General features: G+C 44.1%; 1 protein-coding gene across 7 annotated transcripts in view; it reads left to right on the top strand.

Moving 5' to 3' along the window:
• LOC106578559 (rho GTPase-activating protein 12) overlaps positions 1-4579 on the top strand; it is a 108962-nt gene extending 104383 nt beyond the window's left edge. For all 7 annotated transcript variants that reach the window (XM_014157542.2, XM_014157543.2, XM_014157538.2 and 4 more), the window contains one exon: positions 340-4579. In XM_014157542.2, the coding sequence (XP_014013017.1) occupies positions 340-514 (175 nt within the window). In that variant the 3' untranslated portion in view covers positions 515-4579. The remainder of the gene's footprint in view (positions 1-339) is intronic.
• Positions 4580-15353: the final 10774 nt, after the last annotated feature.

Genomic DNA, 15353 nt, shown 5'->3' with positions numbered 1-15353 from the left:
AGCAAAAGGCCTGCTACATTTCGGCTAAGCTGCGATATTACCCATAGTATTTTTATCGCATTTTGCATATTAAGTTTTTCGAATACTAGCAGTAGCTTACATAATACATGTAAAGTTTTGTATCCAGCGTGTACCTGAACCCTTTGTTGACCAACCAACATATGTATTGTGATTTCTAAATGATAGGCCTATCTCACCATATCGGATCAAAGGGCAGTTCGGGAAAATGTCAGATGGGCTGGTCCATCTTTAGCCCAGTGGGCCTGTCTAAATTGGGGGGATTACTCCTTCTAGTCCGTCCCTGTATCTCACTCTGTCCTCTCCTTCCTGTCTCTCCAGGGTGATTGACCATGGAGAGGCCAACCGAATGACGACCCAGAGCGTAGCGATCGTCTTCGGCCCCACCCTGCTCAGACCTGAGACCGAGACTGGGAACATTGCTGTTCACATGGTATATCAGAACCAGATTGTTGAGCTCATCTTACTGGAGTATGAGAACATCTTCGGCAGGTAGAAAAGAAACACCTGATGAAGAGACCTGTGAGAGAGAGAGGATGGTCTGGTGACTGGTCGGACCCAATACTGCTTATTTTTGTGACGGAAACATTGCTGCTGTGGACCAAGCGATTTAAAGAAAGAAAAACTAAAATGTAATTATTGTTCATTTGATAATAAGATTAATAAAGGAAGCTAGTGAACGACTTTGCACTTAACATTTTGAGAGAGCTAAGTATGATGTAAATAAATACAGATTTCATTCACTTGGGTTACAATGCCTGCTGCGAGTAGCAGGGCGGAGCCATTGCTTCAGGAGGAGGGTGTTGATTGGTTGGTTGGTGAGCTGGCTGGATCGTGTCGTCATTGCCGTGACAATGGACGGAGTGCAGTGTGAATGGCGTGGATGGATCTCCCTTGATTTGATCCAGTGGATTTGAGTATTCAGGGTATAACTGTTTTACACTGGATTCCTATGGCCAGTATTAAGTACAGACAACACACAACAAGAGCTTGGTGAATAAGACTTTCATTGTTTTGGACTGGAGTGGAACTGAAGAAGAGTGTTATGGGATACATTAATGTGGCCCGCCGGAGTGACTTCCTCCTTTCTCTGGTGACGCCACTCCAGATCATTCAAACAGCAACAACTACCCACTGAATGACTGGCTGGGTGGTCTCTCCCTCTGTCAAATCAATGGAAGCCCATATCCTGCTACTACCATGTGTTATAGTAAAGACCAAGCTTGGTTGTGTGTATTAAGACTACTCTCATTGCTTTGTGTTGGAATAATATTACGCTGAACATCTGAACTGTATATTCTCAGTTTTGTGGAACATTGACCTCTGATAGGGCTGTTGGGTTGACCATATTACTGCCACACCTGCAGTCATGAGTCATGACTACAGTAAAATTCCACGTGACAATTGAGTCACAGTAATCTCCTTTTATGCACTCTGGACATGCTTTAGTAGTATCCAACTTGCTAACTACCATCTGATCCTAATGGCCTGGTTCTCTGGGCTCTATTGTCCCTCTAACCACTCTGACATTAATGCAAATTCAATTGAAATATCACATCAAACACTTATCATCAAAACAGCGGGCCTATACAGTGTAAAACTCACCTCACTGTGATGATCAATTTGAAGAAAGACGTTCAACTGCAGGTTGAAACATTGTAAAACATGGTTGGTTTGGATGTTGTTTCAAAGCCTAACACAACGAAATGGCCACCGCTTTCAAAGGTGATGATTCATTCTAAACATCCATATGCATATTAGAGCTTATGCATATTCTTATGAGCCCAAGCCCCTGCCCCATTAAAAAAAGAAACTGAATAAAAATGATGATTCTGCTGTTATACAATTCATAGTCTACCACATATTACCATGGCAGAAAAACATGAAACAAAACTGATTTAAGATGTATTTGGTACATAATTTGTCTAGCCTTTTGAGTTTGGACTGTATTATTATGCATACTGGATAGGACGTTACCTTATGCTACGCTCCAACATGTCTATCCATGAGTCTGGGAGAGAACGTGTTGGTTCATTGATTGGGCAGGGCGGTTTAGCCTACAATTATTGATTTTGTATTTGATTTTGAATAGCCTAGTAATAGGGATTTTTTTGAAAAATGTTTTCATAATTCATTGGGTGACACATTACCTTTTAGCTATATCTCACCACCATGCATTTCCATCTCCTCCTCTCTTTATTAATTTCTCGTGCGCGCAGACAGTTTAGGGAAATATGTTTCGTTGCGATGTTCCCGAACAGATTTCACTTTTTTGGGCAAATGAAGCACAGGAACAAGGTTGGAGATCCAATGCCATACAGTGTTTTTAGTGGAATGTCACCAATCGGGCAGCGAGAGCATGCTCCTCAAACAGTGGTTGATACGTGTAGAGGAATAAGTGTTTTTATTTCTTTCTCAGCTGCTCATATGAAGCACAATTCCGCTATAAAACCGAAGTAGCCTACAAAACGGACCGTCGGGAAAGCGGGCTGCCTCCATTCGCTGTGCATACAGATGACATGTATTTTTTTCCCCCTGTTCCTGCCCATTTAATAATGGGCCATTCTAAATCGGAGCTAATTTGACATATTAGTCACGACAAGATTAAACTGAGAATAATCTGATGGGTGAAAATATGAGCACTTGATGGTAGAACAGCTGTGCAGTCTGAGGCAAGGAACAGAGCAAGCTTTTTTTTTGGTACTTTCTCCAATCATCAATCATCAATTAGTCGCACCATGCAGCCCATACATGTTTTGATTTCTAAGTCATTCTAAGGTTTGTATCATCCACAACTAAAGTTGCCAAATAACTCTAAATCTACCATATAGGACTGGTTTCAAATGATGACTTTTATGCTCAACATAGACATTCATATGCGCACTCGCGCCGTAGTGGGAAAAATATCCTTTCTATTTTATTCAGCTAAGTTCAATTATACTCTTCTTACTATAAAATCATATAAAATAATAGCATGGGACTTATAACCATATATTGTCAGCTAATTGGACAAGCCTACAGCCTATGTCACAGAGCATAGCCAGATAACTAACATACAGTAAGTAGTATGTTGTTCTTCTGAAATATATTTTCTACATATCATATTTCTTTAGATCTGACTAAATTAAATAATGGATTTATTGTGATGGTATATATTGAATTGATTTATTAGGTTTTTTTAAAATGTCTGTTCCAAAGGCATGCATCAGCAAGCCTTTGCTGGAGGCCTGGAGATGCTAATTGAGTTTCTTGTTAATTACCGGTCAATTACCATGAGAGGGGCAGCCTTTTGCTTGATAATAACCGGCTGACAAAATTTCATGACCGCCACAGCCCTACCTCTGACTTCTGTGATATTATTGTATGTGCAGTATAAAGCCCAAGTGGTATGGATGAATACAGAATCAGTATTAAATATGGGGTCTCTTCGAAGGGACCCCTGGATCAACTGGATGGGACATTACTCATATGTATTGCTTATATTTCCCCTACTTTATAATGACAAAATAATTCACCATAAAATTCATTCCAGGGAAATTAACTGGACCCGCCGCCAGATCTACCCTTTGACCCCAGTGAAATCATCAACAGTGGTCAGTATGTCACATGACTGGCTTTGGGAAACATCAAAACAAACCTGTATTTGGTGGGATAAAACAGTAAATAAACTGCTTTATGTTATGATGAACAATGAGCTGAAGACCATTTTGTGTCCCAAATGGCATCCTATTCCCTATGTCGTGCACTACTTTTGACCAGGTCCCATATGGATCTGATCAGATGAAATGTAGTGCACTATAGAGCGAATAGGGAACCATTTAGGATGTAGCCTAAGATCTTCCCGAATGTGTACAGATGTGTGTCATTGTGAAGTCTAATGTGCTTGGTATGGTAGGCCTCTGCTAGTGACAGGCCTTCTTCATATTTGTAAAGTGGACATGTAAGTAAAGTGTTGAGTGGTGATTCTCTCCCTCTCTTCCTTTCTTCCCTCGTGTCATGGAGTTACTGCAAACAGGACAAGAGAGATGAGGATGCCAGGGAATAGCAGTCAACCCTAGCATTACTATTTCAGATCAATTGTTGAGTCCCAAATGGCACTCTATTCCCTATTTAGTGAGCTAGGCCTCAGTGCCTGCTTTACAATCCCTCTGCTTACCTAAGCTAATATGAACTGGACTGGGACTAGAGAGAAAATTGTACTGGAAAAATAGTATTACATTAAATTAAAGTTGACTGCAATGGAAGGTAGAACGCAAAAAAAGCCTCTGAATATTATGTACAGCAACCTACATCAAAAAAATTGTCATTGTTCAAAGTCCCTTATAGTAATTCAAGTATGTATGCTTTGATGGTGAGTGGTTGGTTCAAGTGAAATATCATTACATGATTTTGTAAATCTGAATTGTCCACAAGAATACATATTGATGCTTACAAAAGAGGAAGTGGTTTTGAAAGTGTATCTGGATTTTGGCGCACGGTCAGCTGCACATTTTGAATGTACTTTTCAGACCAACTGCTGTTTGTGACATTGCTATGTCTAATAAAAAAAAACTAAGTGGGACAGACTCAACAGTGTAACTTTTTCACTTTCTGTTAAGGGTGGCAAAGAATAACACTAGTAACTCACTACAGTACAGTCGTATACGTAACAAGTCTGATTCTCTGCCTTCTTGGGACAGGTCTCCCTTGTAAGAGATGTTTCTTACCACAATGGGATCGACCTGTATAAAGGCTAAATAAATCCATTGCAGGTAAACTGGGCCAGAACTGGACTAATAAACACAATGTGCCGATGAAGGTTTGAAAGCAGCAGGTGGACTTCCTATATCGGCTCTGACCAGAACATCAGTCGATAAAGAAACATGAGAGTCTGCTTTCTAGGCGTCTCAATTAGCGTCCCAATCAACAGCAGCTAATTGTCTCTATGCTACAGTGAACATCTCATTGACAGCTAATGGGACTTCACACAATTATAATTTAACCATGACTCATGAATCACACATTTAATAACCATTATGCCTGTGTCCCAAATGAGACCCTATTCCCTATGTAGTTCACTACTTCTGACCAAGTCCCATAGGGCTCTGGTCCAAAGTAAAATACAGAATAGGGTCTCATTTGGGGATACAGGCTGCCTTTTTCAAAGATTTTCTGCTGGAGGCCTGTAATGACAACACACAATTAGTGCTAAGTGATTATTTTATTTAGTTGCAGTAGTCTATGCCCCTGTATTTTTGCAACTGCAGCCATTCAGTCTTTGAATGTCATTACTATTTAGGTCCGTGTTTCCCAAACTTGGTCCTCGGGACCCCAAAAGGTGCACGTTTCGGTTTTTGCCATAACACTACAAAGCTTGATGATTAGTTGATTATTTGAATCAGCTGTGTAGTGCTAGGGCAAAAACCAAAACGTGCACCCCTTGGGGTCCCGAGGACCGCGTTTGGGAAACCCTGCATTAGGTCAAATCCAGCTCCAATCCTCAAGGATGTAGTAGCATAATTGACGTCTAATTAGATAATTGCACTAATGCCAGCTTTGATGAAAAAGTACAAGTCATAATATGAAGTGCTGCTGTGGCCCTGAATGAGTTACACAGAGAGAAAGACTATTTAGCAGTGTCCCTTCCCCTGCTGTGTGTGTGTGTGTGTGTGTGTGTGTGTGTGTGGTGTGTGTGTGTGTGTGTATTTCAAGTTTTTTTTGTCACATGCACTAGTACAGTGAAATGCCTTTCTTGCTCTTTCCCAACAATGCATTAATCAATATCAGTAGTACTGTAAATAAAAAGCCAAGTAGAACCAAAAACACATGAGAAAAAACACTGCCAGATCACTGACGACCTCACTGTAGGCTGTCTCATTGTCGCCGGTGATCAACCGGTGATGGTGTTAGTCGTACAAGGCCACGCAGTCGTGGGTGAACAGGGAATACAGGAGGGGACACCCCTGTGGGGTTACGTGTTGAGGATCAGCGTGGCAGAGGTGATGTTTCCTACCCTCGCCAGCTGGGGTCGGTGGGTCAGGAAGTCCAGGATCCAGTTGCAGAGGGAGGTGTTCGGTCCCAGGGTCCCAAGCTTGGTGATGAGTTTGGAGTGGACTATGATGTTGAACGCTGAGCTGTGGTCAATAAATAGAATTCTCACATGGGCATTCCATGTATCTAGGTGGGTGAGGGCAGTGTGGAGTGCAATAGTGGTTGCGTAGTCTTTGGATCTGTTGGGGCGGTATGCAAATTGGAGTGGGTCTAGGGTTTCTGGGATGATGGAGTTGTGTGCCATAACCAGCCTTTCAAAGCACTTCATGATTACAGATGTGAGTGCTACAGGGCATTAGTCATTGTGGCAGGTAGCTTTAGAGTTCTTGGGAACAGGAATGATGGTGGTTAGCTTGAGACACGTAGAGATTACAGACTGGGACAAGGAGAGGTTGAAAAGGATTGTGAATATACCTACCAGCATGTTCTGCGCATGCTCTGAGACCGTGTCCTGGAATACCATCCGGCCCTGCAGCCTTATGAGTGTTGACCTGATTTAAAACCTTACACAAGTCGGACTCATAGGGCGAGATCACCCAGTCCCCTTTGTCAGCGGAGGCCCTCATGCACGACTCGGTGTAGTTTTTGTCCTAGCGTGCATAACATTTGTTGAGTTCGTCTGGTAGAGAGACATCATTGGGCAGATCACTGCTGGGTCTTGTGCCCCAAATGGCACACTATTCCCTATGTAGTACACTCCTTTTGACCAGGGCCCATAGGGAATCGGGTGCTATTTGGGATGCGGACATAATCACAAAGGCTATTACCTCAGGCTAACTAGCGCTGGTAATTCCAATATGTATGGAAAACATAACATAGATTATGGGTGTAGGACAATAACTTAAAGGTACTATCATTAAACGAGTTGCATTTCAATAAGTGTCTGAGAGGAAAATGAACAGTTCACAGAGATTAATTGGGCAATCTTTTCTCACAGCAGTCTGCCCCTTTCTTCCTCAACCATCTCTCCATCTCCTTCATTTTGTTTTTCCTTCCCAGCCCCACAGTCTATCTTTATGCGCCTCATTAATGTGTCAGTGTGTTTGATTTCCCCAGATCCCTATGTGTGGTACCTAACTCCAGCCTTCTCAGGGGGTAAATGGGTGGGGGACTGTATTGGGTGCGTAGGCTACTACAGTAGCCCAGGTCTGGATGATGACGCTATTTTACTATAGGCCTACCAGACACTGACATAGGCCTACCAGGCACTGTCATAGCCCTACCAGGAACTACACTGCCTGCCTGCTGAGGGTAAATACATGTATATCTGGAGATCTAGTATTATTTGTCAAGGGGTACGGATACAGACTGCCTTGTATTTATTGCCTATTTAATAGACTTGATATTATTACTGAAAGGAGGGAGAGAGAAAGATCTATGTCACTAGCCCCACTATGGTACTTTCAGCATTCTGCAATTACCTTATGTAAATCCTGGCCTGGAATAATGCGGCTGCCTGCTATTTAAAATGCATTGAATTTCCATGGAAAATGATCCACTACTGCCGCTTGAACCTCGTTAATAACAGCGACAAGCCAGATGACATTTGGAATACTTACACGCTTACATAGCATTGCAAACACTTCCTTCGGCACCTCACTTCCTAATTCTCTCTCCTGCTTCCACACTCTGTGACCACACATTTACAAAAAGGATAACTTTGAATGAAGTACTCTGGCAAATTAGTTATTTCATTAAGTGAATGGGTTTTCCTGCAAAAGACAGACTAGGAAGTGTTCCATCTTTGATCATGCGGCGAGCTTGAAGTGGAGTGCACTGGCTCTAGCAAACATCAATGAAATAGGTTTAAATTCCACCTTCTATTAACTCATAGACTATTAGCTCATAGACTGCACTATTGTCAAAGTCAGATTGGAACGGCAGTGAATTCCTGTATGAACTAAATCACTGTGTGGACCATTGACTCTGGATCATGCAACATCCAAAGGTGTATACTGTAGACAAAAATGTTAGTCAGTTCCAATACAGTAATTGATGGATCTTGGCCTAGGAAAAGTTTGGACAGGTTATTTTGATGCACAAATCAAATCAAATGTTATTAGTCACATGCGCCGAATACAACAGGTGTAGACCCTACAGCGAAATACTTACGAGCCCCTAACCAACAATCCAGTTAAAAAAAAATACAGATAAGAATAAGAAATAAAAGTAACAAGTAATTAAAGAGCAGCAGTAAAATAACAATAATGAGACTATAAACAGGGGGTAGATATACAGTCAATGTGCGGGGCACCGGTTAGTTGAGGTAATATGTACATATGGGTAGAGTTATTAAAGTGACTATGCATAGATGATAACAACAGAGAGTAGCAGCAGTGTAAAAGAGGGGGAGGGGGAGCAATGCAAATAGTCTGGGTAGTCATTTGATTAGGTGTTCAGGAGTCTTATGGCTTGGGGGTAGAAGCTGTTTAGAAGCCTCTTGGACCTAGACTTGGCACTCCGGTACTGCTTGCCGTGTGGTAGCAGAGAGAACAGTCTATGACTAGGGTGGCTGGGGTCTTTGACAATTTTTAGGGCCTTCCTCTGACACTGCCTGGTATAGAGGTCCTGGATGGCAGGAAGCTTGGCCCCAGTGATGTACTGGGCCTTTCGCACTACCCTCTGTAGTGCCTTGCGGTCGGAGGCCGAGCAATTGCCATACCAGGCAGTGATGCAACCAGTCAGGATAATCTCGATGGTGCAGCTGTAGAACCTTTTGAGGATCTGAGGACCCATGCCAAATCTTTTCAGTCTCCTGAGGGGGAATCGGTTTTGTCATGCCCTCTTCATGACTGTCTTGGTGTGCTTGGACCATGTTAGTTTTTTGGTGATGTCGACACCATGGAACTTGAAGCTCTCATCCTGCTCCACTGCAGCCCCGTCGAAGATAATGGGGGCGTGCTTGGACCTCTTTTTCCTGTAGTCCACAATCATCTCCTTTGTCTTGATCATGTTGAGGGAGAGGTTGTTGTCCTGGCACCACACAGCTAGGTCTCTGACCTCCTCCATATAGGCTGTCTTGTCGTTGTCGGTGATCAGGCCTACCACTGTTGTGTCATCGGCAAACGTAATGATGGTGTTGGAGTCGTGCCTGGCCGTGCAGTCATGAGTGAACAGGTAGTACAGAAGGGGACTGAGCATGTACCCCTGAGGGGCCCCTGTGTTGAGGATCAGCGTGGCGGATGTGTTGTTACCTACCCTTACCACCTGGGGGTGGCCAGTCAGGAAGTCCAGGATCCAGTTGCAGAGGGAGGTGTTTAGTCCCAGGGTCCTTAGCTTATTGATTAGCTTTGAGGGCATTATGGTGTTGAATGCTGAGCTGTAGTCAATGAATAGCATTCTCAAATAGGTGTTACTTTTGTCCAGGTGGGAAAGGGCAGTGTGGAGTGCAACAGAGATTGCATCATCTGTGGATCTGTTGGGGCGGTATGCAAATTGCAGTGGGTCTAGGGTTTCTGGGATAATGGTGTTGATGTGAGCCATGAGCAGCCTTTCAAAGCACCATGGCTTCAGACGTGAGTGCTACAGGTCGGTAGTCATTTAGGCAGGTTACCTTAGTGTTCTTGGGCACAAGCACTATGGTGGTCTGCTTAAAACATGTTGGTATTATAGACACAGACAGGGAGAGGTTGAAAATGTCAGTGAAGACATTTGCCAGTTGGTCAGCGCATGTTTGCAGTACACGTCCTGGTAATCTGTCTGGCCCTGCGGCCTTGTGAATGTTGACCTGTTTAAAGGTCTTACTCGGCTGCGGAGAGCGTGATCACACAGTCGTCCAGAACAGCTGATGCGCTCATGCATGTTTCAGTGTTATTTTCCTCGAAGCGAGCATAGAAGTGGTTTAGCTCGTCTGGTAGGTTCGTGCCACTGGGCAGCTCTCAGCTGTGCTTCACTTTTTTAGTCTGTAATGGTTTGCAGGCCCTGCCTTCCGACGAGTGTCAGAGCCGGTGTAGTACGATTCGATCTTAATCCTGTATTGACGCTTTGCCTGTTTGATGGTTCGTCGGAGGGCATAGCGGGATTTCTTATAAGCTTCCGGGTTAGAGTCCCGCTCCTTGAAAGCTGCAGCTCTAGCCTTTAGCTCAGTGTGGATGTTGCCTGTAATCCATGGCTTCTGGTTGGGGTATGTGCGTACGGTCACTGTGGGGACGACGTCATCGATGCACTTATTGATGAAGCCAATGACTGATGTGGTGTACTCCTCAATTCCATCGGAGGAATCCCGGAACAATAATACACACATAATGACACAAACTGCCTATCAATACAGAGAGAACATGTGTGAGAACATGTATTCTCTTATTTATTTACAGTACCCTGAACAAATGGTGCCTTTATGTCAGCTTGGATAGTGTTGAACACTCCTGTTCCTTTGCAGTTGATCATACCTGTTCTGTACTTATGCAGTCAGAGTGAGCTGGTGACGTAGATAATGTTATTAGAGTCCAACAGAAGGTTAATGCTATCATTTCGCCCATCTCCCTCTCCCCCTCCAAGCACCAGGCATGGCTAATGTTAGAGATGGATGCATGGGGGCCAGTGGCACATCGCTCCTCGTAACTGTCAACTAGCCAGCTCCTCTGGTGGGAAATACAGCCCTCTGTTTGCTGTTATATATTGGTCTGTTAAAGCAGTTAAATTGTCAAATAAAATGTCCTCTGACTTGGTATGCGAGTGGTGTTTTTATGCTCTTGTCAAACAAATGTCATGGAATTTGGACGGTTGACATGTATGAGGCATGCCATCTGTCATTCCTGAAATTCTTCGTTTTTTGGGGTATAAATCAAACAGAATAATTCCTTATTGAAAATGATCCAGGGAACAGGAGGGATGAAGCCAATCTTTTCCTGAGCACAGAGATTAATTATGCTAATGAATACCTATCAATCGCCATTTGAAAAAAACATGGATATTAACTGAGAAAATGTGGGTAGAAATGCCTTAAGTAAACGTCCACACTGACTGACTGACTCAAGCAACCCAGAAAAGCCTCTCCCAACCCCCCTGCTCCTGTCCTGACACTAGCAGCCCACCTGCATAAAGAAAAGACTAAAACACTGAGGTGACATCAATGATTCATGGCTCATAATGGACAGCCCCATACCTCATCCCCTACAGGCCCTGTGAGAGGGAGATCAGGGGCTGTTCTGGAACCACACAGGACCTGATAGAAAAACACCAGCAGCATATGGCGCATTTCACTTCAAACACTCACCCTGGGAGTCTGGGGCTGCAACCCAAATGGCACCCTATTCCCTACATAGTGGCTACTTTTGACCTGGCGCCATAGGGCTCTGGTCAAAATAAGTGCACTATGTCGGGAATAGGGTGCCATTTGGGACACAGAATTGGCTTGTAGCCTTCCACACTGTGGTCTGCTTGTCATGAATTATAGAAATGAGCTAATTGTTTTCTCATTTGGAAATTCAGGGGCCTGGCCCTCTATTCTCCACCCGTTTTTTAATAGCCTCTGTGCAGTGGTTGGTACATGATTCAATAGGACCTACCAGTACGTCATTCTGACATTTTTTCCAAATCAGAGGTGGTCCACTTTTTATCAAAACGGAGCAGGGGCAAAGTTTAAAAGCGGACCTCAGATCGTAAATTAACACATACAGGTAACTGCCAAAATAAAGTAAACACCAAAATAAAGTGTCTTAATAGGGTGTTAGGCCACTAAGAGCTGCCAGAACAGCTTCAATGCACCTTCGCATTGATTCTAAAGTGTCTGGATCTCTATTGGAGGGATGCGACACCATTCTTCCACAAGGAATTCTATTATTTGGTGTTTTGTTGATTGTGGTAGAAAACACAGTCTCAGGTGCCACTCCAGAATCTCCCATAAGTGTTCAATTGGGTTGAGATCTGGTGACAGAGACACACTTTAAACCCCCATGCTCCTTTGAGACCCCTCTTTCAAAGTCACTGAGATCTCTTCTTCTAGCCATGGTAGCCAAAATAATGTGCAGCTGGGCATTTTTAAACACTATATATACACAAGTATGTGGACACCCATTCAAAGGAGTGGATTCAGCTATTTTAGCCACACCCGCTGCTGACAGGTGCACACAACCATGCAATCTCCATAGACAAACATTGACAGTAGAATGGACTTACTGAAGAGCTCAGTGACTTTCAACATTGAACCATCATAGGATGCCACCTTTCCAACAAGTCAGTTCATCAAAATGATGCACTGCTAGACCTGCCCCGGTCAACTGTAAGTGCTGTTATTGTGAAGTGGAAACATCTAAGAGCAACAACAGCTCAGCCCCGAAGTGGTAGGCCACACAACCTCACAGAACGGGACCGCCAAGTGCTGAAGCATGTAGCGTGTAAAAATCGTCCGTCCTTGGTTGCAACACTCACTACCGAGTTCCAAACTGCCTCTGGAAGCAACGTCAGCACAAGGACTGTTCGTCGGAAGCTTCATGAAATGGGATTCCATGGCCAAGCATCCGCACACAAGCCTAAAATCACCATGCGCAATGCCAAGCATCAGCTGGAGTGGTGTAAAGCTCACCGCCATTGGACTCTGGAGCAGCCGAAACGCGTTTTCTGGAGTGATGAATCACACTTCACCATCTGGCAGTCTGACGGACGAATTTGGGTTTGGTGGATGCCAGGAGAACGCTACCTGCCCCAATGCATAGTGCCAACTGTAAAGTTTGGTGGAGGAGGAATAATGGTCTGGGGCTGTTTTCATGGTTTGGCCTAGGCCCCTTAGTTCCAGTGAAGAGAAATCTTAATGCTACAGCATACAATGGCATTCTAATCGATTCGTTGCTGCCAACTTTGTGGCAACAGTTTGGGGAAGGCCCTTTCCTGTTTCAGCATGACAATGCCCCTGTGCACAAAGCGAGGTTCATACAGAAATTTGTCGAGATCGGTGTGGAAGATCTTGACTGGCCTGAACAGAGCCCTGACCTCAACCCCATCGAACACCTTTGGGATGAATTGGAACGCCGACTGCGAGCCAGGCCTAATCGCCCAACTTCAGTGCCCGAACTCACTAATGCTCTTGTGGATGAATGGAAGCAAGTCCCCACAGCAACGTTCTAACATCTAGTGGAAAGCCTTCCGAGAAGAGTGGAGGCTGTTATAGCAGCAAAAGGAGAACCAACTCCATATTAATGCCCACGATTTTGGAATAAGATGTTCGATGAGAATGTATCCACATACTTTTGATCATTAAGTGTATGTGACCCTAAGCATGATGGGATGCTTGCTTAGTGAGTACCACTTCCTCCCAATTCGGTCCGTACCTGGCTGGAACACGTGACCGCCCTCCTCAAGCAACTTAGCCGATCAAAAGCTAGCTAATGAGGCGACGTGAGTCACTTAAGTCTGAGGAGTACGTTTCACACATCCCCAGAAACAGAGAAGAAGCCATCTGACATTAGAGGTAGCATGTTAGCACGAATGTGATGTGACAATTCCCGCAGAGTTTGTGTGTGTGGAGGAGAACAAGGTGTTCTGATTAATTTGGGAGATGGAGGAGATAGCGGTTTTACAACCTCTCATTAATTCTCTTCTATAGAATCTAGTACAGTAGCTTGCACATACACATGCGCGTGCGCACACACACACACACACACACACACACACACACACACACACACACACACACACACACACACACACACACACACACACACACACACACACACACACACTAGCAAAACCTGTTAACATGAATTCCCCCGATGGAGTCCCTGGCTCTGGTGAGTTAGATACTAATTAGGCCATCTTGATGAGCGTTTTGAACATGCTCTTTAGGAGAAACCTATTTCATAATTAATAGTGTGTCTGTGTGTGTTAGCTAGCCAGGAACCTCAAATAAACCCCAAACAAACCTGAGTAGATCAACGATCTAGTAATACTTCAACAATCACTGCACCTGGTACTCTACTTCAATCTCTCCTGCCCTCTGTGCCGCTCCTTGATTCAGAAACGAGACAATATTGATTCCAGAAAAATGCAGAAGCACTCTCTCTCAATTCCCCGGGCTTGTATCCTGCCATCCTCTCTCTCCCTCTCTATTCTCTCGCTTTCGGCCTCCCCTCCCTCTCTCAGCCACAGGTAGGCTATTCCCTTTTGAGGCCACATGCGCTGCTTGCCTTGCCAGCTCTCTCATAAGCTCATTGGGTTTTGCCTCCGCGTCGTCTTATTTCATTAGCTCACACATTTTTACGGACATATATAAATTGCTTTTACATCACTGCCAGGGAACTACGCAGGAAAAGTGGGTCGATCATATATTATGTTGATCCTCCTTGGCTCCAGTTAAACCTATACATTACATTTGAGTTTGTCGCAACGCAGTGCAGCACTGGCAGAGCCTGGTATAAGAGGTATAATTCTTCTTTGTTGTGCTGTCATGAGTCTAATCTCTCCACAGGGACATCAGCTCTGCTGTCACTGGCTGGCTGCAGGGTGGATGGAGAGATGGAGAGATAAAGGGGTAGTATGAGGAATGCGGGGATAGAGGGATGAGTAATCGAGGGATATGAGAGCTAGAGTAGCCAGACATTGTTCTCTACTTTCCAGAGATAGAGAGACTTCCACTAAATTTAGGCCTATACTATGTGCTTTTAGAATCTGCCACCACCGTCACAATGACATCGCCCAGTTTTTATATCCACTCTGAATCCAACATTCTGCATCCCACCCCCTTCTTCCTCCTCATCCTGAATGGAATGTTTCTAAATTGAATGCATCACAAACCTTAAGATGGCTACTAATAAGGAAAGGCCATGAAATCGTTGGACTGAGTCAGTATGTCATCACTCCGTTTCTTTATTACTGTACAAGCAGGGATGTTGCTTAGGACATGAAAATATAAAATACAGCCACTTCATTCTCCCTCAATATGGTGTAGGTTTATCTGTGATTGATAAAGAACTTTATTGGTCACAACAACTTCTTCCTAAAAACCTACCAGAAAACCACCTTTTATCATCGGTCCACCTCCTTGCAATGTCTTAATCTCACCACTAGGGGGCAGTGAAGAACACGTTTTAGCCATCATCTCCAGTCAGTCGACCCAGATGCTTCTTTCTCAATACCTGCCTCGGGCTGTGCTGTTGTTTGTTCTCCTCGGATTAAGTTCCTCAAACCTCCGTCCTCCTCCGCAACTGAGAAAGAGCCTACAACCCAAATTGCACCCTAATTGCACCCTATTCCCTACATAGTGCACTATGTTTGACCTGAGCCCAAGGGGTGCACTAAATATGGAATAGGGTGCCATTTGAGACACCACCAGAAAGAGATGGCAGCAGTGCTCTCCAGCTAAATCCTTTCTG

The sequence above is a fragment of the Salmo salar genome, chromosome ssa19 (assembly GCF_905237065.1).
Source record: "Salmo salar chromosome ssa19, Ssal_v3.1, whole genome shotgun sequence".
Taxonomy (NCBI): Eukaryota; Metazoa; Chordata; class Actinopteri; order Salmoniformes; family Salmonidae; genus Salmo; species Salmo salar.
Note: the sequence above shows the minus strand (reverse complement) of the source record. Positions and strands in the feature narration are given on the sequence as shown.